Genomic DNA, 27,319 nt, shown 5'->3' on the forward strand with positions numbered 1-27,319 from the left:
TTATGCATAATATTTTATTTCCTTCTACATTAAGTTGTATGCGGTGTCCAAGATATAACTTCCAATAATTTGTCTTTGTGTACTTTGATATTGGGATCAAAACCAACCTGAATTTTTTCAACTTCGTGAGAAAACTCTACATTTATTTGCTTTCTTATAGCTGGATGCTCACAAATATTAGTCAATGCCTAAAAATGATAAAACTATAGATAGTGACATATTACGCATATAGAAGGCATGAAAGACCATTATTTATGTCTAAACAGATTGGATTTTAGCGGTCGGTGCATAGTTGGGAGAAAAATCATGGTTTAAACTTTCTTCCATCCAAGGTAGATGGCGCACACATCGCACCTTGAAAACCATATGGCAATATCTGCAATTTTTTCGTAAAATGACCTTTTAATGCAGTCTAATAGATAAAAAAATCTATTTTTTAATTCTATTTAGCAGCATCTGCAACGAATTTTAAATTCGGCACCAGAAAGATACGTCCTTATGGCTTTTGTAAAAAATCCATTCATCTTTTTATACCATCAGGCATTATCTGCAGTTGTTGCTCTATGGTTCTAAAATAGAAACAAAAACTCAGATCTATCTGGCAATATTAGCAGTTAATGCCAAATGGTTTTTCAAGCCTGGCAAAAATGTAACATTGCCTGTAACTACTTTTATCTGTTGTGTTGTGAGTAAACAATCGTTTTTAATTTAGTTAAACGTAGTAAGAAGCAATTCAAGAACCATAAACCATAGAAGATTGAATTTTCTACAATCTTTGCGAGATAACATACTACGCAAGGCACGTACTTATATTTATATGTTTTATTTGAAGAAATTCGTGTATTAAATGATGTTGGATTAAACCTTTGTCGACCAACTTTACTTAAAAGTATCATCATGTTGTCAGGGAAAATTTATAAAAGTTTCTACATTACTTAAATACCAATATAATATATAACAATAACAATAATTATTATGTTGAAGGAATTATTCCAAACAACCATAATACAAATTTTATTTAATAAAATAAAGAACGGGACCAAAGTGCTCACATCAACTATTTGAAACAATTAAGTTTTATTATATTTTGAGGAATAGCATTTAGGTCATAATATTTACATAAAAGTTTAAGAGTAAGTGAATGATTTATTATTACCGATACCGGAATGATGTTATAAATATGTTACGATTAGGTTTGAAATTTTTTATTACGAATTTCCGGGGATTTCTCTTTCTTTGTAAGTAATTTTTAAACAATACAGGGAAGTATCAAATAAATACAAACGCATTAAAAAGACTAACGAAAAAAAATGAAATATCTGTTTATAAGGATCTAAGTGATATTTAACCGTCATCAAAATCATGGACGACGATCGTACCTGGCACCCTCAAACCAAATCGAATTCACCTTCGGATGACAACACAGATGAGGAAATTTGTCCAAGACTGAATATTGTTACTGATTCTAATACTCAAGTTGTGCAGATAAGCTCTAAAAAGTAAAGTAAAAAGAGGAAATGTCAACCGGAGGAATGGACAAAAAATAATGAAAGAAATTACGCAATTCAGGAATGGATTATGTTAATGTAAAAAAAAAATGTTACCCTTGCTCGTAAAATTAAAGCAAGAAGTACTGAGGGAAAATGCAAATTTAAATGCAAAAATGTAACTGATGAACAAAGAACGCAATTATTTAAAAATTATTGGGCATTAGGAGACTTACATCTTCAGTGGAATTTTATAGGAAGATCAATGGAAAAAACTAATGTGAAATATAGAATAGTAAATCCAGACAGTAATCGTCGAGCAAACTATGCCTATTTCTTCGAAGTGAACGGCAAGAAACATAGAGGGTATAAGCACAATTTTATTGCAACACTGGGAATAAGCGAAAAGACTATAACAAATATACAACGTCGTACTGTAGATGGGTTTATCCCAAAAGACAAGCGAGGAACTCACAATAATGGAAAAAGAATCGACGGAGTCGTGAAACAAAACATAATGAGTTACATCGAATCCCTTCCTAGAGTGGAATCTCACTGCTTAAGAAAACAAACTACCAGAGAATTGGTCAGTGGTGATAAAACTCTGACTGATATTCATTGCGATTATATAAAATTTTGAAAAGAAAAAGGTTCGGTGTTCGGAAATTACGCTACGTTTAGGACCATATTTAACACGGAATTTAATATAAGTTTCTTTAAGCCCAAAAAAGACATCTGCTCGCTATATGAAAGTTACAAAATTTCATTAGATAAATCTACATTAGACGCAGCCTATAATACTCACCGTTAAGAAGTGGAACTTAGTAGAAAAGAAAAAAAAATGACTCAAAATCTGCAAAATCCAATACTTGCATTACTGCTTGTTTTGACTTACAAGCCGTATTACCAACACCTTCAGGCGATGTCTCCTTATTTTATTACAAAGGGAGATTATCAACATTTAATTTCACAATTAAACCCACAGACAATTAAAGACCTGACCACAAATGCAGGACACTGCTACCTTTGGTTCGAGGGAATTGCTAATCGTGGTCCAAACGAAATAGCCTCATGCCTGTTACAATTTCTGAGGAACCATGCCAGAGAACAGAAAATAATATTATATTTGTATAACTCCAGTGGGCAAAATAAGAATAAGAATATTGTCTGTCTTTATCTCTATGCAGTACAGAAATTGAACATACCTAAAATTACCCACAAACTTTTGATAACAGGTCACTCCCAAAATGGGGGAGAGAACATGCATTCTTTGATTGAGAAACAAAAAAAAAGGCATTAAAAGGAGGACCAATTTATATACCTGCGCAAGGTCACCCTTACAAAATTAATGAAATGTCTACATCGGATATATTGGACTTTAAAAAATTATGTAAGGAAATGGGGAAAAATTATAACATTGACGAAGAAGGAAATCAGGTCGTCTGGAATGAGATTAAGATGATCAAGGTGGAGAAGATACTTAAAAATAAGTTTCAGGTTAAGACAAGCTACAACGATACAGACTTTAGAACCATTAATATAAGACGAAGACAACGAGGGTTGGTGGCTAATATGGAACTAAGTAAAGCATATGGAAGGAATATCCAATCTAAAAAACCAAGATCTGCTCTAACTATGTAAGGCTAATGTTATTCAAGAGCACTACCATAGGTTTTATGAAGATTTACATGTGAACAATGGAACAGTAGAAACCGAGCAAATAGAATACAATATGCATGATTTTGATTAAGTGTTAAAACCAAAAAATTGTAATAAATAAGTACAATCTTAAATAAAAAATTTTTTATTTGATATTAATTTTTACAGCATCATTTTCCAAAATTGATATATAATTTAAAACCATATGGCCGTATGTGCTAAAATACCTATTTCGTGAAATAAATTTCACATACTCCTTCTTACTGCATATAAAAATATGCAAAATTAAAGACAATTATGTTAAATACCAGATTTGTAACTTAATTTTTGGAACAACAGTAAATAATATTAACTTTAAAAAAAATTGAAACGCTCATAAATCAACATTATGATTTTTGCAGTTACTGCCCTATGGTTTTCAAGGTGCGACATACGCGTATCCACTTCGCGATGGGAAATATGAATGAGAGTGCCTACCCTTGTCTTCGAGTTTGTGTTTGACTATCTGATTATCTGATAGATTGTCAGATAACTCTGTGATAATGCTCAAAGATGTGAATAGAACGTAAAATTGTAGACAGGGCAAGCATGTCTTCTAGATGCATAATACGCACCCTCTATAGAGAAAATTGGAGAAATTTAAAATTTTGTAGATTAACAATATTTTTGTTAAATAAAATCCTCAAATTTCGGCTATATTTAATTTTCCATGCAAGTTTTACTAGAATAATGTAGTAGGAAAAGAATTCATTATTATAGTAAAATGTAGAATGGTAGAGGTGGGATCATTAACTGAGAAGTAAGGCCAATGAAAACAAGAAGAAAGAACCCAGGGGTCAAGAAAATGTTGATCTGATAATAATAGTACATCTGATGATGTACTAATATTAACAGATCAGATCAGATATGATGAGTAGTACAATGGAATTATTATGAATAAGATTTACCTGTAATGCAAATAATTGTGTATTAACATTTTCCTTATTTTGACATAGTTGAATTAATCTGGGAACAATTCTCGGACGCTTACTAGCTAAAATTTTTCCAGTTCCTTTTACTGTACAGAACATCATGACATGCGCTGTTTGGGTATGAACTTCTTTTCTCTAACAAAATGTATGGAAATATGGGTATAAATATATTGGTTATAGTGAAAAAGAATGCCAAAGTTGGTATAACAAATTGCACTTTAATGCCTTAATAGTAATATTGGTCATTATTATTCATTACCAAAAGATCGTATAATATTGTTATCAGAAAAATACTGTGATTATCGTTATAGCTTAAGCACAAAAAAATGTTAACCAACTTGCATTATTTTTCAAGATTGTTGCTCTTTTTATCAACCTATTGATGAAATTTGTCATTACTATAAGTATTAAGTAGCTATATACATACCTCGTCTTGTAGCAATTTGTCTAATATATCAAGAAGATTAACTTCTCTTGCAAATTTTTCTCCAAGACAAGTTGAAGTTAGCATGGCTAAGCATTCCAAAGCAACAGACAATATTGGACCATTTTCATCGTTTAAAAACGTTAACTATAAAATGTTTAGTAATAATCTGAATAAAATAAAATTAAAACAATAATCAAAATAATGTTAGACCACTGATAACCATATATTAAACAAATGGGACAAATGTATTACAGCGAAAAATGACATGATTTTTCGCATGTGAAAAAATTGAACAGAAATATTCATTTAGAAAATAGGGTTGGCAGAGAAAGTTTTAACGAAACATTTCATCATATAATATGTGTGTATAAAAATAATATCCTCCTTTTATAAAGTGCATCGTTTATAATAATTTAAATTCTGGTCACCTTATATTATGGACGACCTTTAAAATAGAAAAAAAAACCTTTAATTTAGAAATATCATAAAGGTTTTGTTACTTTACAATTAGTTTTAAATTTTTTAGGTACTTAACGTAATCGCTTATTATTATAAGGTGATAAATAAAATAAATCACAAGCTACTTTTAATACATTAGATAAGGTTAATGTTCGTTGTAAATATGGTTTTAAAAATAATAACCAAATATTGAATGATTAACGAGAATAGTTCAAAAGTACCAGGCATATCCACTGAATTTTTGCAATGTCTAAGTCAATGGTAAGTACAGTAGCCCCTAATTGTATAATTATAATATTCTTAGAAATTTCAACGACGTATGTAAATGGAAACATAGTGTGTAAATAATTGATTATATAAAACATTTTCTCTACTTATTTTTATAATATTTCCTTTACATACATAATATTCTATTATCTCGCCCATTACCTATCTCGGCACTGTCTCAGTACATAACTTTTTTTAACTTTGTGCTTGGCTGTGCGTGACTTACGTATCTTTTCTCTTTGTACAGGAGATATAATACATGTTATATATACGTTACGAGCAATGTCCGAAATTGGACAAACCTAGTATTGTACGGAAAATCTTGTCCACTTTTAGCATTGTACCCCTTTACTGTACAATCTCCGAAATAGACAAAATCGTCGGACTTTGTATAAAAGAAATACTGTACAATGTTTAAATTTTAATAAGTAGCTATACGTCAAAGTTTGGGAGAATATGACAGATATCGATTCGTATCAATTTTTACGATTATTTCCCATTTGTTATTAAAAATAAACAAACATCAATAAAGTTATAAATCCATAATTAATTTGGGCTGGATTGTAGGATTAAATTATTTTAAATTATCATACACATCTCTTGAAAATCTTAAATGTTTCACAAACACATGCCTGTATTATAATGATGTATACATCTCTTGAAGCTTTAAATGTTTCACTAACATTTCACTGTATTGTAGAACAATTTCTTCTTATTATTTACATTTTAGTTTGACACAGCATTTCATCACATTGTCGATTCGAAAAAGAACAACTCTATATATAAATATAAAATATAAAAATATCAGATAATTAACAGGAACTGTTCGATTTTTGATTTGGTGTGCTTGCCAATAATAATCAATTCGAATCGATGAGCGTTTCGATAATAGAAGTGAATAATAATTTCCATACAATGCTAGGATTGTCCAATTTCGGGCTTTGCTCGTAACATTCCTCTATTCCTCCCTATTCTGCAAAAGGTGGTCATTTCTGACATCTCTTGCGCTTATCGCTTTGAGGATGTCGGCTGTGCCTTTCTTTGAGAGCATCTGGTCAGTTATTATATTTACGTGTCTATACGAACCATATCAACTATTTTGCTTTCCATATCTTTTATGATTGTTACTTTTATACGTCTAATATCTTTCATTTATTATTCTCATCTAGATTTCTGAATTTAATTGCATCAATTTTTACTCCTAGGACCATATGTTTATGCTTTTTTATTAGACTCACAAGTTTCTTCACCATATAATAGACTGGTTTTAATCATAACCTTGTAGATGTAAATTTTGTTTTTTATAATATATGTGAGTACTCCATAAAATAGTATTATCCAGATTCAGCCATACTGAACTTACTCCCTCTAAGGAAAAAATTTCCTGATCCCAGTTACCTACGGTAACAAAAGGGTCGAGCTCTGGTGAGGCTCTTTCCGTATTATCTAGTCCTAGAAAACTTGGTATGTTGGATTATCTCCCAAAAATTTTCGTTCTCATCTGGACGTCGCGAATATTGCAGTTTTCTGCATTATCTAATAGAAATTCAGAAATTCAGACCCAGATTTTTTATGTTTCGTAGGAGGTTCTTCGAAATGACTCCAGTAGTAGAGGGAATAATAGGTATTGCCTGGGTACCTTCCATTCTCCATGTTCTTGTTATCTTTAACACGCAGATTCTTGTTGTTATTTATCTCCAGATCAATTAGTGTTTTTGTCTCGTTATTTTAATAACTAATATGATCTGTCCTACTGGGTCACGCCGTTCCTTATATTCAGTTGCAGCAAATGCCTGGCAACTTCCGGTTATATGTTAATTGGTTTGTTGGTTTGACCCATATCGGCAGTTGTTGTTTTGGACCTGAGGATCTTTGACGATATATTTTAGATAATCTTTGGTTGGTCTAACCTAATCCTGAAAATAGTTAGACGTTGTATTATCGACATTGTCTTGTGTTTTGTATAAAACTTAATGAGGTCGCTGGTTAAATGATATTCGATAAATAATAATAACGAAAAAATGAAATAATTTGTTTGTAAATCAATTAGCGAAAAATAGCAAATATAACTGTCAATAAATTAGGAAATTAACTGGTCTTACTCATTATTGATGTCTGTACAAAGAATATAGACTTACCCTTTGAAATACTGGAATCGTAGCCAAGGAAATCTCGTTGGTACCGTCGGGGCGCCGGCCGACGCGGCTCTATGGCACGAGAGCCAACAAACTTGATGTGTTTCGTTCGCTGTCTTGAGATAAAGTGTCTTGAGATTGCAGGTCAGAAAATAATCTTTTGGCCGTTGGGTAGAAGAGGGTACATCAATAAATCACCCTATTGTATTGTGATTTAGAATGCGATACTTTAAGTTAATTGAGACCGTAATACGAAACCGTACACTTGTGTGCATATTTGTGACACAGAATACAAAGGAGTCAAATTCTTCGCACTTAAGCATAATAGATGAGACGACCAGGTTTTACAGGAAGCAATATATTTACCAAAGTCGTTAGGATACATAGCATTGAATTTAGATCACATTACAGTACCGTAACAGAAATATTAAGAGTAAAAATAAGAAAGAAATAGTAAGTACATACTTTCCCAAACATCTTGATTGACTTCATTGGGATGTCGCCCATGTCGAGGTTTATTTATCCAGGTGCGCATTTTTCGTCCTTATGAAGGTGGTTTATGCGCATTTCTGGTTCCCTCAGTTTAAGCTATGGTGTTGTGTCATGTACTGCGCAAATCGCTTGATGTAAAGTAGATGTCTCAGCCTGCTTTCGAAAATAATTTCTTAAATTAGCAATCTGTTTTTCTAATTGCTTATCCAAGTCCCTTCCTGCCGTAATGTTATTCTTTCTATTGCATTACAGGGATGGAGTTTTTGTGCCTTTGTGAGGTGTGTTTAAAAATATTTGTATGCAACAGGACGTCGAAAGTAGAATAGCTTTCTGCATGGTCTTATAAAGATGTTCACAAAGATCGAGCTGTTTTATGTCTTCTAGAATTTTCTTCGGAATGACTACTCCAGTAGTAGAGAGGATAATAGGTATCGCCTGCGTACTTTCCATTCTCCGTTGTCTCCATTGTTTCCACTGCCTTATTTGTATCTTAAGATCTTTTGACTAGAGGGTCTTTGACAATATATTTGAGCTAATTTTTGGCTAAAATAACCTGCTCTTGAATGGCAAGTATATAATCCTCAGTCTCGGGAAACATCTTTCCTGTTGTCAGCGAATAGTTCGACGCTGTATTGTCGACATATTCTTGGCTTATGACGACCATGCAAAGGTTTACTCAAACCCGATGCACACTGTTTCTTGCTTAGATAAGTGGTTTATGCTTATTATTATTATTATTATTATTATTATTTTTAGAGAAATATACTTGTCATTAGTGTCAGTTTTTTTCGTCATCAAGAATTAGTATCTCTCGCGTACTGCCGATTTCTTTAAATTCTTTGAGCTTTTTAAAGAATTCTTGTTTTATAGCTGCTGGCTTAACATAAGATGGAGCATATACGAAAGTAACACTGATTTTTTTATGCGTGTTTACGTTTATCCCAAGAATATTTCACTGACTGCTTTCCAGTCCGTAATATGTTTTTGAACTTATGGTTAATGAGTATAAAAACTCCTATTTTTTGTTCTTCCTTCTCAAGATATTCCACATTACAATTATACGTATTGTCCTTTTTTGCATTTATGTTTTTGTTTGCATTTATGTTTTTTTTTTAATGTCTAGTTCCTTTTTCATTATCCCCAGTTTCCCATTTGGCGCTTTTGTAGTCCAAGTTCCAATGTTTATTATTCTGTTCTGTAACTATTTTCTGTCTTAAAAGTTTGTTATCTACATTTCTGAGACAAACTTTGGGTTTTTTGTTAGGCTGTTTTCCTAGTGCTGGAGAACCGAATCAACTCATACCGATTCATTCGATGAAAACTATTAAAAATTAAATACTTACTAAAATATTATATCCTGAATTATCTAGTGCTACCATTTTACCCTGAATTCCGTACATCAACGCTCGTAACGTTTTTAGATGGATAAGCTTAATACAATTGTCTTCGTTATTTTTAAGAATGTGTAACACTATTGAAATGAATCCAAATTCTACCAAAGTATCAGCAGCTAAAAATTTATAAAAATTACTTTAATATTAATTGGTAAAGATGAACCAATTAAAGATTGGAAGATCAAATCATTGTTGATTCAGATCTTACATAAGGCTGCGAAGTTTGAACAATGAAAGAAGAAGACAAAAGACGACCTAAATCAGTCGAAATGAACTACCTATGACGATCTGCCATAATTTCTAGAGTATGCCAGATTCTCAACGAAGAAATCAGAAAAAAATGTTAACGTCAGAAACTACTGCTAAACGTATCGAGAAAAAAGTCTTAGATGATTGGTTCATTTACTTAGAATGGAGGAATCAATGAGGGCGAAACGAATATTCTTCTGGCAACCTTCATGAATAAATAAAAGAGGCCGACCCCTTAATTCGTGGAGCGACTGAATAAATCGTGCTATAAGGGCTCATGATTTGGAAGAAGACCTGGCCCAAGATCAGATAACTTTGAGGCGCGGACGCATCTAAATCAATAGAAGGGACTGGCTGTGCCTATTTTCTACCCTCAGGAGGTTCTGAATTTAAGTACAAACTTTCCAATGAGTTTTCAATTTTCTCGGCTGAATCATTGGCCATACTCGAAGCTTTAAAATATGTCTAAAATCTAAAATATGTTTAAAATCTCTTATATTAAAAAATCGTTAATTCTTTCAGATTGTCTTTCAGTTTTACAGAACATAAAAAATACTTGTTTGCCCAAAACATTTAGTAATCCTTATATTTTTTAAATAAAGGATCAATTAAAGCACTTAGCAGACTCTGGCTTTAATATAAAATTTATTTGGGTTAAGGCACATATTGGACTCAAAGATAATGAATATGTAGATTACTTAGCTAAAACCAGTATAATATCAGGCACTTTATTGTCATATTCTTTATGTGTATCAGATGCCATTACGATTTAAAAAAAAATCAGCTATCGACATGGAAAGATCAATGGAATCTTTACTGCTTTACAAACCTAACAAGATACACCACTTTACAACCAGTTATTCCACAAACTACTTGGTTTAAGAATTTTAAATCTCCACGTAAATATATAACTACCATAAATAGACTACGCTTTGGACATGCGTGTTATCCAAGTCATTTATATAAAATAAATGTGATTGAAGATGATAATTGCAAACATTGCGGAAAACTAGGTGATCTTGATCACATCTTTTTTGAATGTCCCAAGTTTCAACAGCATTCAAACTCTCTCTACAAAAAATTAATTGAATTTAATATGTATGCACCATTCAATATCCAGTCGCTACTGGCTACAGGCTCACAACAAAAATATAATATTATAGATTTCTTGTCAGACACATGCACAGTTCTATAGAATTTGTACGCGAGAATGGAATTTTTCATGATCGTGTGGAAATTTAGATTTGTATCCTTTGTTTACCCTAAAGGTTATAACACCTTATCCGTGGTCCAGTTTTGTTTGTCTACTGTGGGCCCCTAGACGAGAAGCAAGTGACCCTGTAAGTTTCCTTGTCGTATATTCTTCTATTAATTATCCGTTAGTTTTCTATTAGGGGTAGAGTTGTGTATTTGTCTGATTGGAGAATCTATTGCAACTGGCTGAATGACTAAGGTCTATGCCATTAAAAAAAAAACTTTGAGGCAAAGACTGGGAACGAGAACGAACCGACCAGATGTGTGATTATTGTGCAATGTATAAGTATAATTGTAATGTGATTTTTAGTTGTACATGAGGTTTGATCTGAATGTTTGAGATTTGTATCCTTTGTTTACCCTAAAGGTTATAACACCTTATCCGTGGTCCAGTTTTGTTTGTCTACTGTGGGCCCCTAGACGAGAAGCAAGTGACCCTGTAAGTTTCCTTGTCGTATATTCTTCTATTAATTATCCGTTAGTTTTCTATTAGGGGTAGAGTTGTGTATTTGTCTGATTGGAGAATCTATTGCAACTGGCTGAATGACTAAGGTCTATGCCATTAAAAAAAAAACTTTGAGGCAAAGACTGGGAACGAGAACGAACCGACCAGATGTGTGATTATTGTGCAATGTATAAGTATAATTGTAATGTGATTTTTAGTTGTACATGAGGTTTGATCTGAATGTTTGAGGCTTTAACAGATGGAATAACAATATTAATTTTAAATATATTGATAAACTGATTCTAAAAAACATCCAGAGATGACATAATAAACATATAAATTTTTTTGTACAAATTGAGCAAAATATAGTATGAGAGTTAGACATTAGCCTTGAATCGAATATTCTTAAGAAGGGTCGTGAAAAGAAAATATCTGTGGGGTAGACGATACTAATGGTTGGGTGCTAAACAGGAAAAAAGAGTGGAATAGACACACTAGCAGAATAAAAGGAAGATTTGGCGCAGGATTTGTTGTTGCGTGCTTATTTTCATGTACTTTGTTGTACGTTTCATATACGTTTTTGTTGGTGTTTATTATTAAACCCATTTTTGTAGCTTATTCTTTTATTGCTACACACGCCTCTCGTACAGCGTTTTCCATTCTCCTAACAATATTAATATCATCAGCATAGGAAAGGATTTGCACTGATTTATTATATATTGAACCAATGGTTGTGATTTGTGACATACGTATTATTTTTTCCATAGTCATATTGAACAGTATACAAGAGAGAGGGTCTCCATGGCGCAGCCCGTTATTTGTTTTAAAGGGTTCAGGCACTTCCCTCTGAATTCGTACTCTACATTAAACTTTTTCAAGAGTTAATTTTGTTAAAGTACCAACATATTTGGTATTCCTAGCTCTTTCATTGCTTTGAACCATATGTATATGGTTTATAGTATTTTTTTTACTAAAATCATGTCAAGTCACGATTTATACAAACTGACGTCACTTGTATTAATGACGTGACTAGTGTATTCTTAAATAGTTGACATTTTGAAAATTCTTCACTTATTAACTATTCTGATGTTTTGACAACGCTGTGGGGTTCTGACGTCGTAAATCTTGAATGACGTGACATGATTTTTGTATGAAAAATTCTATATGATGTTTATATAACACTATTTATAAATAATAACTCATGTAACTGTTTTACGTACTCATCCAAAATTCAGCAATATTTTGTAATACAAGAGCCACTTGAAGTCGAACTTTTTTATTATTATCTTCTGAACATGCCGCAAGATTATGTAAAAGTGTGCTGTTTTTAACAATTTTCGTTTTACCATCTGCTAATTTTGCCAAAATTTTTAACGCTCTTGCAGTTCTTTCCCTAATAGCTGGATTTTCGTCCATTAACAAATCGGTCAATCTAAAATAAATAATCGAATTTATTGATATATAATGAAGCTTTGGATATCATCAATAACTTGGTGAATAAGTACTGAGTTAATTATAAAATTTTTATATACTTATTCTTTTAAGATAAATACATATATTATGCTATCAAACAAGGTTTAACGTCCGGACTGAGAGTCCGATAACAAAAAACTACTCCGCTAGTTGTAAAACCGTTTTATATTACTAAAGTTATAAAAAAAATTTAAACTTATACACTTGATTTACAAAAATAATACAAAAATTAATAAAAACACGTATAGGTAAAAACATTTCGTATAACCTACTTTCTAGGGAACAATTATTGCAAATAACACTGGCATGTTCTAAGCACAGATACTTTTTGCAGGAAATACAAAAATAATTTGTTGGTCGATTTTTCTTAGAATCACAAATACTGCAACGTCCCCTTTTGTTAGCTGTCGGTTGTACCGGAACAGCTTCTTCTTCTGTACCGCAAAGTTCTTGTAGTCTCACTTTTAGAGTTTTCGGAAGATTTGGCAAAGTCGCACGTACTTTCTGTTGGTCATATGCTAATGACTGGAAAAGTTGTAAAAGGAAATTTCTACGTTTAATTTTTAAATTAGGATTGTTTGCAGAATATATTATAAGACTATTTATCCCTGCAACATTCAGCATACTATAAAATATTACAAGTGGCCATCTTCTTGTATTTATGGCAACATTATATTAAGCACAACACTGGTCCACAACGTCCATTCCGCACTTTGTTGAATTATACCACTCTATAATTTCTGGCTTATTGCCAACTGAATTTATATCATCATCATCGTGTAAAGAAGATATGAGCAAAACATTCTTTTTTTTTTCGGTATAAAAGATACCAATGTTTAATCTGGCCTAAACGCAAACATACTAGATCCAACTGGTTTCTTACCTTGTATGAACTCTGGGGGTAATTCCGATTTATTTTTGCGTATCGTCCCTAAAAAAATAAGCTTATGTGACTTGAGACTCATAGCAAGAGGTAAACTGGTAAACCAGTTGTCAGTTGTTACATTCCGGTTGGATCCATATATCCGTTCACACAAACGTTCTACAATAGATTTTATAGTATTATCTGTTTTGTATGGACCATCTGGTTGAGTGTCTACGTAAACTTCCATATTACTCGTGTAGAACATTTTGGCATCACATAGTGCAAAAATTTTGATAAAATACTTATTTGGTTTAGACGGTATGTACTGTCGAAATGTACATCGACCTCTAAATCCTTCTAATTTCTCGTCCACCGTGACATACTCAGAATGAACATAATTTGTTTTGCAGCTATGAATGAACTGGTCAAAAATGTCTCTGATAGACGCTAATTTGTCTAGTTGCTTGCGCTGATCACGAGTATTTAGATCATCAAATCGAAGGTAACGCATTAGAAATCTAAATCTGCTTATACTCATAGTTAGACGAAATGCTTCGATTCCTGTGCCGTCGGTCTTCCAGAGATCTTCAGTGTTGAGACGATTTGCTTTACGAACACCTGCAAGTTAAAGCAGACCAAGTAATGCTTTAATTTCAGCAGTATTGGTTGGTTTATGGTCCCTCTCACGAACAAAGCTAGTAGTCACTGCTTCTATCTTTGATTTGTATGCAGAATTATATTATTGAGAATTTCATTTGTAAAAAATGTATTCCATATATCAACAGGAGATTTTAAATATTGAAGATTACGAGGTACTCCCGGTAAAACTTTTATTAAATTTTTGCTTCTGGTTTTTACTTTCTTGTTTTTAGGCGCACAATGTTTTTTCCACTTTGGAACTTTATCTTTAAAGACAAAAAAATTTCATTGTCGTCAATAATTTTACATGTCTCTTCGTACTCCGTTTCACCCAATTCCTGTTCGCTGTCTGAACCTTCGGATCGTTCCTCAATGAAATCATCCTCACTTTCAAATTCCTCGACCTCACTTTCTGACTTTGCGTCACTTTCAACTTCTTCCATGAGCTTTCGAAGCCGGTTCTGTTCTCTTTCATAATCACACAGCCGGTTCTGTTCTCTTTCATAATCACACAGCCGGTTCTGTTCTCTTTCATAATCACACATCTGTACAAAAAAATAATATTAGTTTTAGGACAAGTATTATAAAATATTTTAATTATTTTACCTGATTTTTGAAATTCTTCGTATACAAATAAATATAATTCACACTCCGAAAATGATAATATATCTTGTTCTGAAGCTATTTTCTTGTGGCATTTTAAATTAATTACTATTTAAATGGGAATAAGCCACAATTAAAGGATAAAATACGTTTATTGTCGTTTCAATATATATTTATTTATAAGTTTACAGCACGAAAATATCTTATAAACTAACTCAACTCATAACAGCGTTACATATACAAATATACCAAAAGTATTATTCTAGAATCATCTGGAGTAATCCATCTCTAGACTTCGCGTTGGAAGCGTCTCGAAGACAGGCGCTATTGAGAATGCCATCGATTGTATATTCGAGATTCATCCTTCTAAGAATTGTGACAAGTACCCCGCATCGGAGATGGGCTATTTCGTTACAGTATTTTTAGATTAAAAGCAAGCGATCACCTTGTGGATCCTAGCATCCTTCATGTGGGTTATGAATGTTGCTTAAACCTCGATTTGAAAGAAACAAATAGAAATAAGTTGGTTTATGATTTTCGGAATGGCGATTACATAGCGCTTAACAACTTCCCTGCTTCCGTAGACTGGCAGGTATGTATGCTTAATGATATTGATGTTGCTACAAAATTATTCTATATAGTTCTATCTATAGGAATTGCTTACTTTTTGCCATTTTAGAAATATAGAACTTCAACTTTGGTTGAAGTGGTTCTGTGCTGATATTAGAAGACTGACTCTGGAGAAAAAAACATGATCACTATATTTATGTTAATAGTCGTTCTGATGATGACTATGTTCATTATATTTTCCCACCAAAGAACTGAATGTAAACAACTGTCTGACATTTGGTTCAGGAACTATATCAAAGGTATAGATACTGGCCTAAAAAATGATCCAAAATCATTTTGGAAGTACAATAATGATAAGTAATCTAGTCATACTCTATCTAACCCTTATTTTATCAAGTCCAATCTGCAACAAATGGCCAAGACATAGCTAATTTATTTATGAACTTCTTCCAAACTGTGTATTCACCAAATGACAACAATGTTTACGTACCTATCCATCCATTAAATAGCAACTTTGGTACAAATATTTGTCCTTTCAAGATTACCATGACTCATATTTTTAATGGTATAAATGAGCTGCCCGATAAGCTTACTGCTGACCCAGATGGACTGCTTAATTTTAGATTAAAAAAGTGTATCTGTACCCTTGTAATGCCGTTTGTTATATTGTTTAATAAATCTCTGGAAACCTCTATGTTTCCTTCTTCATGGAAAGAAAGTTCCGATATTGTCAGAAAGACAACATTGAAAATAATCGTAGCATTTGTATACACCTAAGCTCTTCGATTGTCTTGTCGAATCAATAGCAACTTTCGTGGTTATGTAAAGGATTAATATATCTATCACAACATGGTTTTCATAGCAAAAAATCCAATACTACAAACTTGGTTTGCTATCAGTCTGATATATTATCTTAAATGGAAGACCGTAAACAGGTAGATGCAATATACACAGATTTTTCCAAAGCATTTGATCGTGTAGATCACTAAATACTTTTTGGCAAATTAATTAATGTAGGCTGTCATATCAGGTTTGTTGAATGGATTAAATACTCTACATCTGGTAGAAGTCAAAGAGTCAAGATAGATCGTCATATGTCTGACAGTATCTCACTAACATCTGGAGTTCCTCAAGCAGGCCACAGTTCTCCACTCCTTTTTAATATCTTTGTTAACGACATCACTTTCTGTTTCCCAAATAGCAAATGTCTAATGTTGGCAGGTGACTTGAAATTTTGGAAAGTTATAGATAGCTTAAAAGATTAAGCCTTGTTGCAAGATGACTTAGACTACAAAATTGGTAAAATCAGAACAAACTTCACTTGAATGTAAAAAAAAGTTGTTTTATGAGTTTTTCTCGTAAAATCAATAGAATTGAAACAAGCTATAATATTAATAACCAGCCACTGAATTATGTTTTATCTATTCGGGATTTGGGTTTAATTTTTGATGAGAAGCTTACTTTCTATGACCACGTAAACTCTATTTCAACAAAGGTATCTAAACTTCATGGTTTTGATACTAAGAATTGCAAGTATTTTTTCATTGACTCAACAATATTAGTGTATTGTTGCTTAGTTTGAATTATTTTGGAATTAATTATTTTGGAACATTATTCCCAAACAACAAAACAACAACAATTATCTTTACCCTCACTCAAGAACCGTCGTGATATATCAGGAGCTATATTTTTTATATAAGATCATACATGGATTTATTGATTGTCTAAACCTGTTAAGCCAGATTAACTTGAATGTTCCACATCAAGCTGTACGTTACCACAACGCTTTTAATATTCCTTTCCACAGAACCACCTATGGTATTCAAACAAAGAAAACCAACTGAATAAAATTGTTCAACATGAAAATTGATAAATGGAACTTCAACAGAAATGAGTAGACTAAATGTATACATATTAGGAACAGGTCCGAGATGGTGGCCTAATTCAGAATACATTTGGACAAAACTGGTACATTCTTCTTCAGCCTTCATTCATCCATTGTTGGACATAGGCCTCTTCCAATTGTTTCCACGCTTCCCTATCTTTTGCAATTCTCATCCATTGCTTTCCAGCTACAGCTGTTATATCGTCTATCCGTCTCTTTTTGGGTCTTCCCACGCTTCTTTTTGTTTCTCGAGGTCTCCAGAATGTCACTTTATGAGACCATCTGTTGGTGTCTTGTCTTGCTACATGTGCTACCCATTGCCATCTCAATGTCGCTATTTTTTCCATGATGTCGGTTACTTTCGTTCTTCGACGTATTTCGGTGTTATTTTGTCTCTGAGGCTTATATTTAACATGGCCCTCTCCATGGCCCGTTGAGTTACTCTTAATTGTTCTGCCATTTTTCTTGTTATTGCCATAGTTTCCAATCCATAAGTTGCAACTGGTAGTATACAAGTGTCATAGGTTTTTCGTTTTAAGTGTATTGGGATTTTTCTGTCTTTTAAAATGAAGCTCAACTTCCCAAAAGCAGCCCATGATAATTGTGTCCTTCTTTTAATTTCTAGGGTTTGATTTTCCTTTTCGTTTTTAATTGCATGTCCTAGATATACAGATTGAACGAATTAAAAACGGAACATACGAAATCAATGTATTTCGGCTCAACTCCGCTCTAGGTGGTTGGCCAACAAAAGGTTGTCAAATAATTATATTATAAAAATCCAATACTTCAGCGGGCTGCTGGATTCGGAACTCATTCAAGAACAAGTCAAAACTCCACCCAAATAGGTTGCCTAGAATCACTGAAAAAACTAGACTAAACAAGCAGTTATGCTGTCAAACCACTTATCGCTTCCTTATAGTCCAAGAGATAGAGCCGAAATTTTGAACTGATCAGTAATATGACATTTCTCTATTGGAATATATTCATTGTAACTGGGTTAAGACTTTGCCTTACAGGCGAGCGCCTCTCGTGGTACAGGGGGTGGCTATACAGGGATAAAGTTGTCATTTTTTTCGGAAAAATTAACGATCGATAATATGACAGCTGGGTTGGTACAGAGAGCCACAAAACGGGGTCAAATGTACCACTTTCCTGCGCATTTTAGGTCTCGGTAACAATTTTCAAACTGATTTTATTATGATATTTTTATACCGATTGATTTGAAAATTTGTATGCTCACTTCTGTTCTGAGAAGCGTCAAGTAGAGTTTTCCTCAAAATTTTCGAAAAAAAATTTCCGTAAATGAAAATTTTCTTAATTTTTTGAGGTAAAATCTAATTTGTAGAATCCTTTCGATTTTCTGTAAGTGATACCATGATTTTTTTCGAAAAATTTTCAAACGATTTTTCCGATAAGAAAAAAAAATGAGAAAAACTTTTCTAAAACATTTGATAAAACTCTACGTCATCGTCTGAATCTTTTATAGAATATTTTGTAGTATTAAAATGATATTATGATAATGTTTTTTTTTTCCAAACCAAAGTCATATTTACTTTACAAATCACATTTTTTTCTTAAATATAAATATTTTACGAATTAATTTTTAATTGAATAAATGTTTGATATTTGATATTTTATTAAATTAAAGTAATTTTATAACGTTAATTATTAAATATTTGTGGCATAACAAATAGTAATTTTACTTATTTTTTATTACAATAAAAAGGTTTTTAAATTTATATTGCATAAATAATGATTGTTCAGATATAAGAAAAATTTGATTTATTATTACATTAATAATCAAATACAAAATATATTATTTCTATTTCTCAATAGATAAAATTCAATTTGTAGAATTCCTTTAACATTTTACAAAAAATTATTAATAAAAATCAATTTAATAGTGGAATTATCAATTTTTTAAGTTTTGAAATTCAAATTTCAAACTTTCAAATTGATTGAATTTTTTTTCATTAGTTAATTATAATTTTACTTATTCTGTTTGGACATTAATTTTGCATCATTATTATTTTAAAATATTAAAATAATAATGATGCGCGTTCATTTAGATCAGTAATTCTAGACGCATGCGCTAAATGTAATAAGTATCAAGATGCTTTTATTCAACTTGGTGAAACTGACTTCGATTGTAATGAAGTTTTTGAAACCTTAGAAACTTTCGTATGTCACTTATATGGAACAGGACTGTCGAGAACAATTCCAAAAAGGAAAGTAAACGATGTCAGATTTTCACTATTTAACCGGCAATATAAGTTGCATGATGTGAACGAACCTTAAAAAAAAAACTAAAAAACTTCGATGCTTCAAGCTTACCACCATGTCAAGATGAATTACACCAACATCTACTGCGAGCTCATTATATTTCAAATATTTGGACAAATGCTCATAAAAAAGTACCAACAGAATTGATTGTTGAAGAACATGGTTGGGAGTTTGAAGATGAAACATATAAATTCAAATGGTTTAGTGGACCTCAGATGCCAGAATCTGAGATTGGTGATTGATAGTGATTGAAAATGAAGCAGATAATGAATGTGATATTATTGAAAGTGAAAGTGACGAAGATGATGAATGTAATGACATCAATGAGAGTGAGAAAAATGACGAAATTTTTAAAGTTTTTCTAAATTTTTTTTTCTTATCGGAAAAATCGTTTGAAAATTTTTGGAAAAATATCATGGTATAACTGACAGAAAATCGAAAGAATTCTACAAATTAGATTTTACCTCAAAAAATTAAGAAAATTTTCATTTACGGAAATTTTTTTTCGAAAATTTTGAGGAAAACTCTACTTGACGCTTCTCAGAACAGAAGTGAGCATACAAATTTTCAAATCAATCGGTATAAAAATATCATAATAAACTCAGTTTGAAAATTGTTGCCGAGACCTAAAATGCGCAGGTAGGTGGTACATTTGACTCCGTTTTATGGCTCTCTGTACCAACCCAGCTGTCCGCCCTTTTGGATTTATAGTTTTTAGGGGCTAAATAATGAGCCATGAAAATGGCGGACATATTACTTATCGATAATTTTTCCCCAAAAAATTGCAACTTCACCCCTGTCCGTCACCCCTTATGTATCTATCCACTCTCGCGTCAGCCCTTTGGGATTTCGTCAATTTGGGATTACTGATCAGTTCAAAATTTCGGCTCTATCTCTCCGACTATTAGGCAAGCTCCTCTTTCCTTTAAAGGAGACTGATAGTTGAACGATATTTTATACAATGTCTATCACCGGGTATGGATTTATTTTTGTCCAAGTTTTATATTGGTCCACTATTTCAAATGCAGTTCAAACAGATATATATTAAATTGTATGTTCCGTTTTAAATTGGTTCAATCTGTATATATTGTTCTACCTTTTCTACATTGATGTTATCTATCGTGATGTTTTCTAGGCTGTTGCTTAATATCTTTGTTTTGTCGAGATTCATTTTTAATCCTATTTGATTCGATTTGTGATTTAAATCTTGTAGCATTGATTTTAGTTCATGGATATCTGTGCTTATTAGTACTATGTCGTCTGCGAAACGCAAATGGTTAAGATATACTCCATCTATTTTTAATCCCTTTTCGACCCAATTTAGTTTTTTGAAGACATTTTCTAATGCCAAAGTAAATAACTTGGGTGAGATGGTGTCACCCTGTCTCACGCCTTTGCCAAGGTCTATTTTCATAGTTTCCAGATCATCATCTATTTTTACGTGAAAAGTAGCATCATCGTATATATTCTTAAGGAGGGCAGCATATCTTGAATCTACTCTGGCGTCGTCCAATGCTGTTAAGAAATCCCATTTCTCGATACTGTCGAATGCTTTGTGATAATCGACAAATGCCAGATGTAGTGGTATGTTGTACTCTATTGTTTTTTCAATAACTGTCAGGATTGTTTGCAAGTGATCGATAGTGCTAAAACCCTTACGAAAGCCTGCTTGCTCCACCGGTTGGTATGCATCTAGCTTAGCTGTCAATCTATTTGTTATTATTCGGGTTAGTAGTTTGTAAAGGTGTGACAACAAGCTTATTGGTCGGTAGTTTTCTATATTTGCGGCGTCTCCTTTTTTATGGAGTAGAATGACTTCCGCATTTTTCCATGCTTTTGGTATTTGTCCTTCCAATAGGCATTTATTCAGTAATGCTCTCATTGCCTCTTCTAATGCAGTGCCTCCCATTTTTAGCATCTCTGAAGTAATTTTATCTTCTCCTGGTGTTTTCCCATTTTTCATTTGTTTTAGGGCGGCTCTAATTTCTGATGTTATTATTTCAGGGAGATCCTCTGAGCCCACATTTAAGATATGTTTTGTTGGTATACCGGGGTTCGGAATAGTAGAAGTATACAGCTTCTCGTAAAATTTTCGGATTTCTCTAACGATCTCTTCCTTATGTTCCACGGTCGTCTTTTATCTTTATGATTTTATTCCTGCCAGCGGATTTACATGTTTTTAGTACTTTCATGTTCTTATTTTTCTCTATGGTTTCAAGAATCTGGTTTGTTCTATAAGCTCTGAGGTCTTTTCGAATATTTTTCTTAACGCTTCTGTTGAGCGCTTTATAGTCCGGATTATCTCTGTTCGTTCTTCTTCTTTTCTCTATCTGTTCTAGAGTCTCGGGTTTTAGTTTAGCTTCTTTTTGTTTTCTTATTCTGCAACAAAGTTTCTTAGTGACTGTTTGTATGTCTTTAGTTATTTTCTCAGCTAGTTCATCTATATTCTTGTGCTCAAAGGTATTTGCTACTAGTTTCCGTGCTAATTCCTCTTGATATTTCTCTTTATTACTGGCTAGGATGTCTGCCGTCGGTAAAGGGTTTGTTGTTAATAGTTTTCGTCTTTCTCTCTTTACGTTAATATGTATATCGGCACGAACTAGTCTATGGTCACTGCCAGTATTAAATTTGTTCAGCACCTCGATGTTTTTACATATTGATCTATCACTGGAAAGGATAAAATCTATTTCATTCTTAACCTGGCCGTTCGGGCTACGCCATGTCCACTTTCTTTGTATTTGTTTTTTATAGAACGTGTTCAGGCAAAACATTTTTTCGGTTCTTATGAAATTTGCTAATGTCTCTCCTCTGGTGTTTCTGTTGCCTAGACCGGGTACGTCCAAACTGAACTTTGGTTTTCGGAGTCATGACAGCATGTGCTAAACGTCGCCGAGTCTGTGTGCGAATAATCCTTCGTATTTAGGCGGGCCCGGCAAAATGCGCCAATGCGCTGACACCATGTGCTCTGATAGGTAGTCTGTTTATGACGTTTACCGGAATGAACCTTCTATTCTCGTTTCAGACACTGATGAGTGTTGATGTTTAAGGTCGTGGCATATTATCATGCACGTTGCGTTTCCAGCACGTAGCGTTTAGTTTCCGAAAAATATAATTTCAATGGTTTTAAATATGATTTTCGTTCAGTGTATTCTAAAACAATATTTTACGGTTGCCGACGGCTACGGAACGAGTCGAAACCTGTTGGTACGGATAATGTGACTTATGGGTCCGTCGTTTTCTCCTCGTTGTTTATTTAGGTATTTGTTTAGTTTGGATACAGAATATTAAAAAAAAATTTGGTTGATATGTATGACTTCGTTAAATGTAGTATGTACTTAGTTTTTTAACTAAAGGTGTAATTAAATTTAAAATATATTTAATCTGAATCCTATTTATTCTAAAATGTCCATAATATTGTGAATGTCCAGTATTCACCTTCCTTTTTGCCTTCTCTTAGCATTGGATGTACTTCAAACCTTCTTTTTACTACAGTTTTTCTTTCTTCATCGTTAAGTAGAAGAGCAATTGCATATAATTTTTGTCGAGAAAAGCGAGATCACATCTTCACCGAGATGAAAATGTGAACGTGCAGTCCGATTGCTGAACTGGAAACGCTACGTGCCGGAAAGTATAAGTGCATGATAATATGCCGCGACCTTTATTCGTTTAAAGTCATGCATGATGGATATCGACGATTTAAAAACAAAGGTTCAGCTTTATTCTACTATATAGGATATAAGAGTAAAAGATTATTTCCATAGAAATATAGTTGAGCCCTGTTGGGGAAAGATATCATCTCAAACGGAAATAAAAGGTGGGCGGATTCGTTCTGAAATATTCGAAAAATCGGTTTTCGTCGAATCGTTTTATTTAAAAAAATCGGTTTTCGTCGAATCTTTTTATTTGGATGTGTTTTTCGTCTGATTGGGTAAACTCTGTTTAACTTTATAAATCTTTGTTTACTTTGTAAAAATTGTCACTAAGCAGCAAGAGAGCTGCAACCTGCTCTCTTGTAAGTTCCATGCTACAGCTACACTGATCAGTCACCGCTCTGCACTGCCGATATCGGCGCAGAAATCCAGCGTTCATAATGGCAATATCCTAACCGCCGCGCAATAATTGTCTATAAAGAGATCAACAAAGTAGTTATCTTTTATCTCAATTTCAAAAAAGTGGTGCTCCTAAAAATTAGGACATATCACACTAAACTAAATTTAATTCAGCTATACGTGCCGTGGGAAACCAGGAATAATGGGAACATAATGAAAGAAGAGATCGGTTTATACTGTTCTGCTAATAAAAAGGACTAGTAATCACAAACACGTTCTTTAAATTACCTATGACGCGGTTATATACATGGCGCTTGCTACGTGAGCTGGAAAAGTGGTAACGAACCAAATAGGTTAAACCCCGATTAAAGAGACATATCGGAATACCATCAAATTAGTGAAGACATGTCCAGGAGCAAATAGTCTGATCTCATCAGACCATAACCCACTAACCGTTTATCGTTGCGCTTACGCTTAGACATAATTAAAATCACCAAACAATCCCAAAACTAGTAGTAAGAGAAGCAAGAAAACTAAAGAAATGTATAAGACATTATTGTAGGAGAGCCATGATTATAAGGATTAGCAAAGAAAGTTTAACTTCCAATCTGGAGGTTGAGACATTAAATGAAGCGGTTATTCACGAGATATTGGAGAAAAGCTGAGATTAACCGTTTCAGCAAAAATACTTAATTAAAAAGACGATCTCGCATACCTTTCATCTACTTGTAATTTAAGCGCTTCATATCCTCTTGTAGAATCTATTACCAATTCTGATATGCTTTCCAGGGCAGCTATAACCACTTTTGGATCTTTGTGGTGTAGTTCCCGTCTCTAGAAATGTGTTAGGTTAATAATTGCCAGTGCATAGAAGATATAATTTTAACAAATTGCGATTTATTTACCAATTTTGTCATAGCACAACGGCCAAATCCCACAGGTCTGTGGATTATGTCCAAGTCAGCGATGGGTATATTAGGCTGTTCTGAGCATAAGCGGTTAAAAGGTGGTTCTAGGTCATGTTCATCTAGTATCTTCCGTCCAAGAGCTGAAACATATAATACAGTATACTCCCTCTATAACGAACACGGTTATTACGAGGTTTCGCTTATAACAAGGTACATTAGATGTCCCGTGAAATTTCTATTGAACTATAACCCTCTATAGCGAGGTAAATTTGCTTATAACGAGATAAAATAAGATTGAAAAACGTGTTTTATACGTTTTGGCCCGGCCGTAGCTATAAATAAATACCCTTTTTAACTGCTGGCCGCCCGCAATAAACTTCTTACAATTTATGATTCTTAGTCGGAAATGTAAAATTTATGATTCATAAGTGTCATTGTAGGGGATTGACCATTCACATCTAATAATATGGGTCCTAATAGACAAGATGTGAAAGTGTTTTAAAGGTTGTCAGAAATTTTATCCAAGGACAAAACGCAAATGAAGAAGCATAAAACTGTTTCACATCTTTAGAAAATATGATAGATAGAATACTGGACAATTTAAAGCTTGAAAATACGCTTTATACATATTTACAGAATACAGATTTTTTGTTTTAACGTATATCATTGACAATAAAAGTAAACAACCCTTTTTTGTTTTAATACATTTTATTGACAGTAAAAGTAAACAACTTTGTTTTAAAAACGCCATTCAAACAATATTTATTAGCATCTTATATTGCTCCGAATGGCTTCACTATAGAAAGTAAGTGTTTTAGAAAACTACATATTCATATGTATGCACAGTATTATTGTTGTTGGATATAACGAGATCCGCTTATAACGAGGTAATTAGTCTGCCATTTCAGTTCTCGTTATAGAGGGAGTCTACTGTATTTAATAAACATAAGTTGAGTTTTTTTAATGTGAAAAACCCAAAGAAGTAAACACTACATGACTTCAACCAAAAATAGAAATAGATAATAGATAAAATTAGCATAAAGCAATTACAGTAATTCCTAACTCGTAACAATTTAAATATATTCAATAATATTGTTTAAAAAGGAATAGTGACAATTTTTACATACATAGATATAAATTTTATGTGAATTTAAACATTACAAACATATATTTAATATTAACAATTTAAGAAACGAAAAACAAACTAAATAAAAATATAAAAACATGAAATATCGTCATAATATCCTGACCAAACTAATACTATTGTGTAAAAGCTATAGTTAGGTGCTCTGTTTTTGAATAGAAACAATGTTTCAAAAAGTGTGATTTATTATTTATTAGCCATATTTTAAACGGAACCAGTGCTGTTCAGTGAAATTTTATCTGGTATGCATAGAAAAATTAACCCGGTTTCATTGATTTGCGGCAACCATAGACCTAATATGCAATATTTTCTGTCGTACTTTTAGTTGAAGAATAGATTAAATTATTTCAAATTTACTAAATTATTAATCTCTAAAAAATTAAATTAAATCGCCCCAAACAGTTATTCTGTGCTGTAGATGGCTGTAGAAGATTTTTTCCTTACATGACGCATCAACCACGCAGGGTTATTAGCGTGTATGGATTTACAAGGATTGATTTTTCTGTTTATTGATAAATCTTCTTAGTCAATTAAGTATACGCTAAAATCTACGATTTTAAAATTTTTTGCAATGTGAGGTAGTTTTCGTCCATAAAAAATTAAAAGCGCACCCCAACACATGGTAAATTTTGAAGTAAAGAGGAAGTAAAGCTTAAACCCAAATTTTTATGAAAATCGGTCAATATTTAATATGAAGTTAACAAAATTACAGTAATTCTGTATTTTACCACAAATGTCTGGACTACCTATCGTATATTTTTTATTAATACCATTCTCTTTTGTTACTCTACTCAACCACCAAAGCGTCTAATCATTCTGTAATCTGTATTTTTTTTTGAAGTTCTCGCATTCAGTGCCCACAGTCGTAAGGTGTAGAATTTACCTATCAGTTTTATTGAAATTTTTCTGTCTCCGACATATTATCTCTAATTTAGTATTTCTTCTAACATAAATAAATAAGTCGATCAAAAACTACGTTGAAAAACTCAAGACGATTTAGTAAGAGTGTTACTACGTATTAGAAAATTTGTTTTAAGTATTATTTTCTTAAATAGATTTTTAAAATCAGTCATTAGTTCTATTTGTATGGTTCTATCTTGTGTTCATTCTTTTTAAGTACAGAAACTCAATTTTAAGAATAAAGCATATTATCAAACCAATAAAGTGATAAGGACTATAAAGGTAAAGAATAATAAAAAATGTCTTACCTTTTTCCACACATCTATTAATAAGTCGTGGATTGATATCCTTAAAGTAATTGTGTAAATATGAATTTTTGTTGATTGAATGCATTGTTGTATAAAATTGTTATAATACTTGTATATACATAAAAAAACTTTATTCTTTCTTTCTTTCTCCCCTTCCTTTTACCCTAACAGGGTGTCGATAGTAATATTATAGTAAAGACGTTTGACAAATAAAAGTCGTACAGAAACATTTTGTGACATTTGGGTGTGTCAATCCTTATTTTGTTCATTTGCAGCAAAGTAATATTTATTTACGATAATGAGAATAAAAGAAGGTGCACCTATTATCAACTGGAGATTCTTAATCACTATTTAAATGGGAACAAGCCACAATTAAAGGTCAAAGCACGCTCATTGACGTTTCAATTTCCACTTCGGAAATCGTTCTCAAATTTTGAGAACGATTCTTTAAGA

General features: G+C 32.6%; 2 protein-coding genes across 2 annotated transcripts in view; one reads left to right on the plus strand and one right to left on the minus strand.

Annotated features, from left to right (window-relative positions):
- Window positions 1-27,076, minus strand: LOC140440018 (radial spoke head 14 homolog). The gene is made up of 8 exons (XM_072530254.1): window positions 26,867-27,076; window positions 24,512-24,654; window positions 24,322-24,440; window positions 12,460-12,671; window positions 9,241-9,407; window positions 4,545-4,688; window positions 4,094-4,252; window positions 1-188 (listed from the first exon to the last, which is right to left on the minus strand). Exons 1-8 carry the CDS (start codon window positions 26,949-26,951, stop codon window positions 30-32), a joined length of 1,188 nt encoding a protein of 395 aa, XP_072386355.1. The 5' UTR covers window positions 26,952-27,076; the 3' UTR covers window positions 1-29.
- The window catches only part of LOC140440019 (lysoplasmalogenase TMEM86A), a 90,388-nt gene continuing 68,199 nt past the window's right edge, over window positions 5,131-27,319 (plus strand). Inside the window, exon 1 of the mRNA XM_072530256.1 lies at window positions 5,131-5,264. Within this exon, the coding sequence (XP_072386357.1) occupies window positions 5,250-5,264 (15 nt within the window). The 5' untranslated portion in view covers window positions 5,131-5,249. The remainder of the gene's footprint in view (window positions 5,265-27,319) is intronic.

Source organism: Diabrotica undecimpunctata, chromosome 4 (assembly GCF_040954645.1).
Source record: "Diabrotica undecimpunctata isolate CICGRU chromosome 4, icDiaUnde3, whole genome shotgun sequence".
NCBI lineage: Eukaryota > Metazoa > Arthropoda > Insecta > Coleoptera > Chrysomelidae > Diabrotica > Diabrotica undecimpunctata.

Coding starts and splice junctions, on each gene's coding strand:
- LOC140440018 (XM_072530254.1), bottom strand. CDS start 26,951: ATGCATTCAATCAACAAAAATTCATATTTACACAATTACTTTAAGGAT. Junction 24,655..26,866: donor TAATAGATGTGTGGAAAAAG/GTAAGACATTTT, acceptor TATATGTTTCAG/CTCTTGGACGGAAGATACTA. Junction 24,441..24,511: donor GTTGTGCTATGACAAAATTG/GTAAATAAATCG, acceptor ACACATTTCTAG/AGACGGGAACTACACCACAA.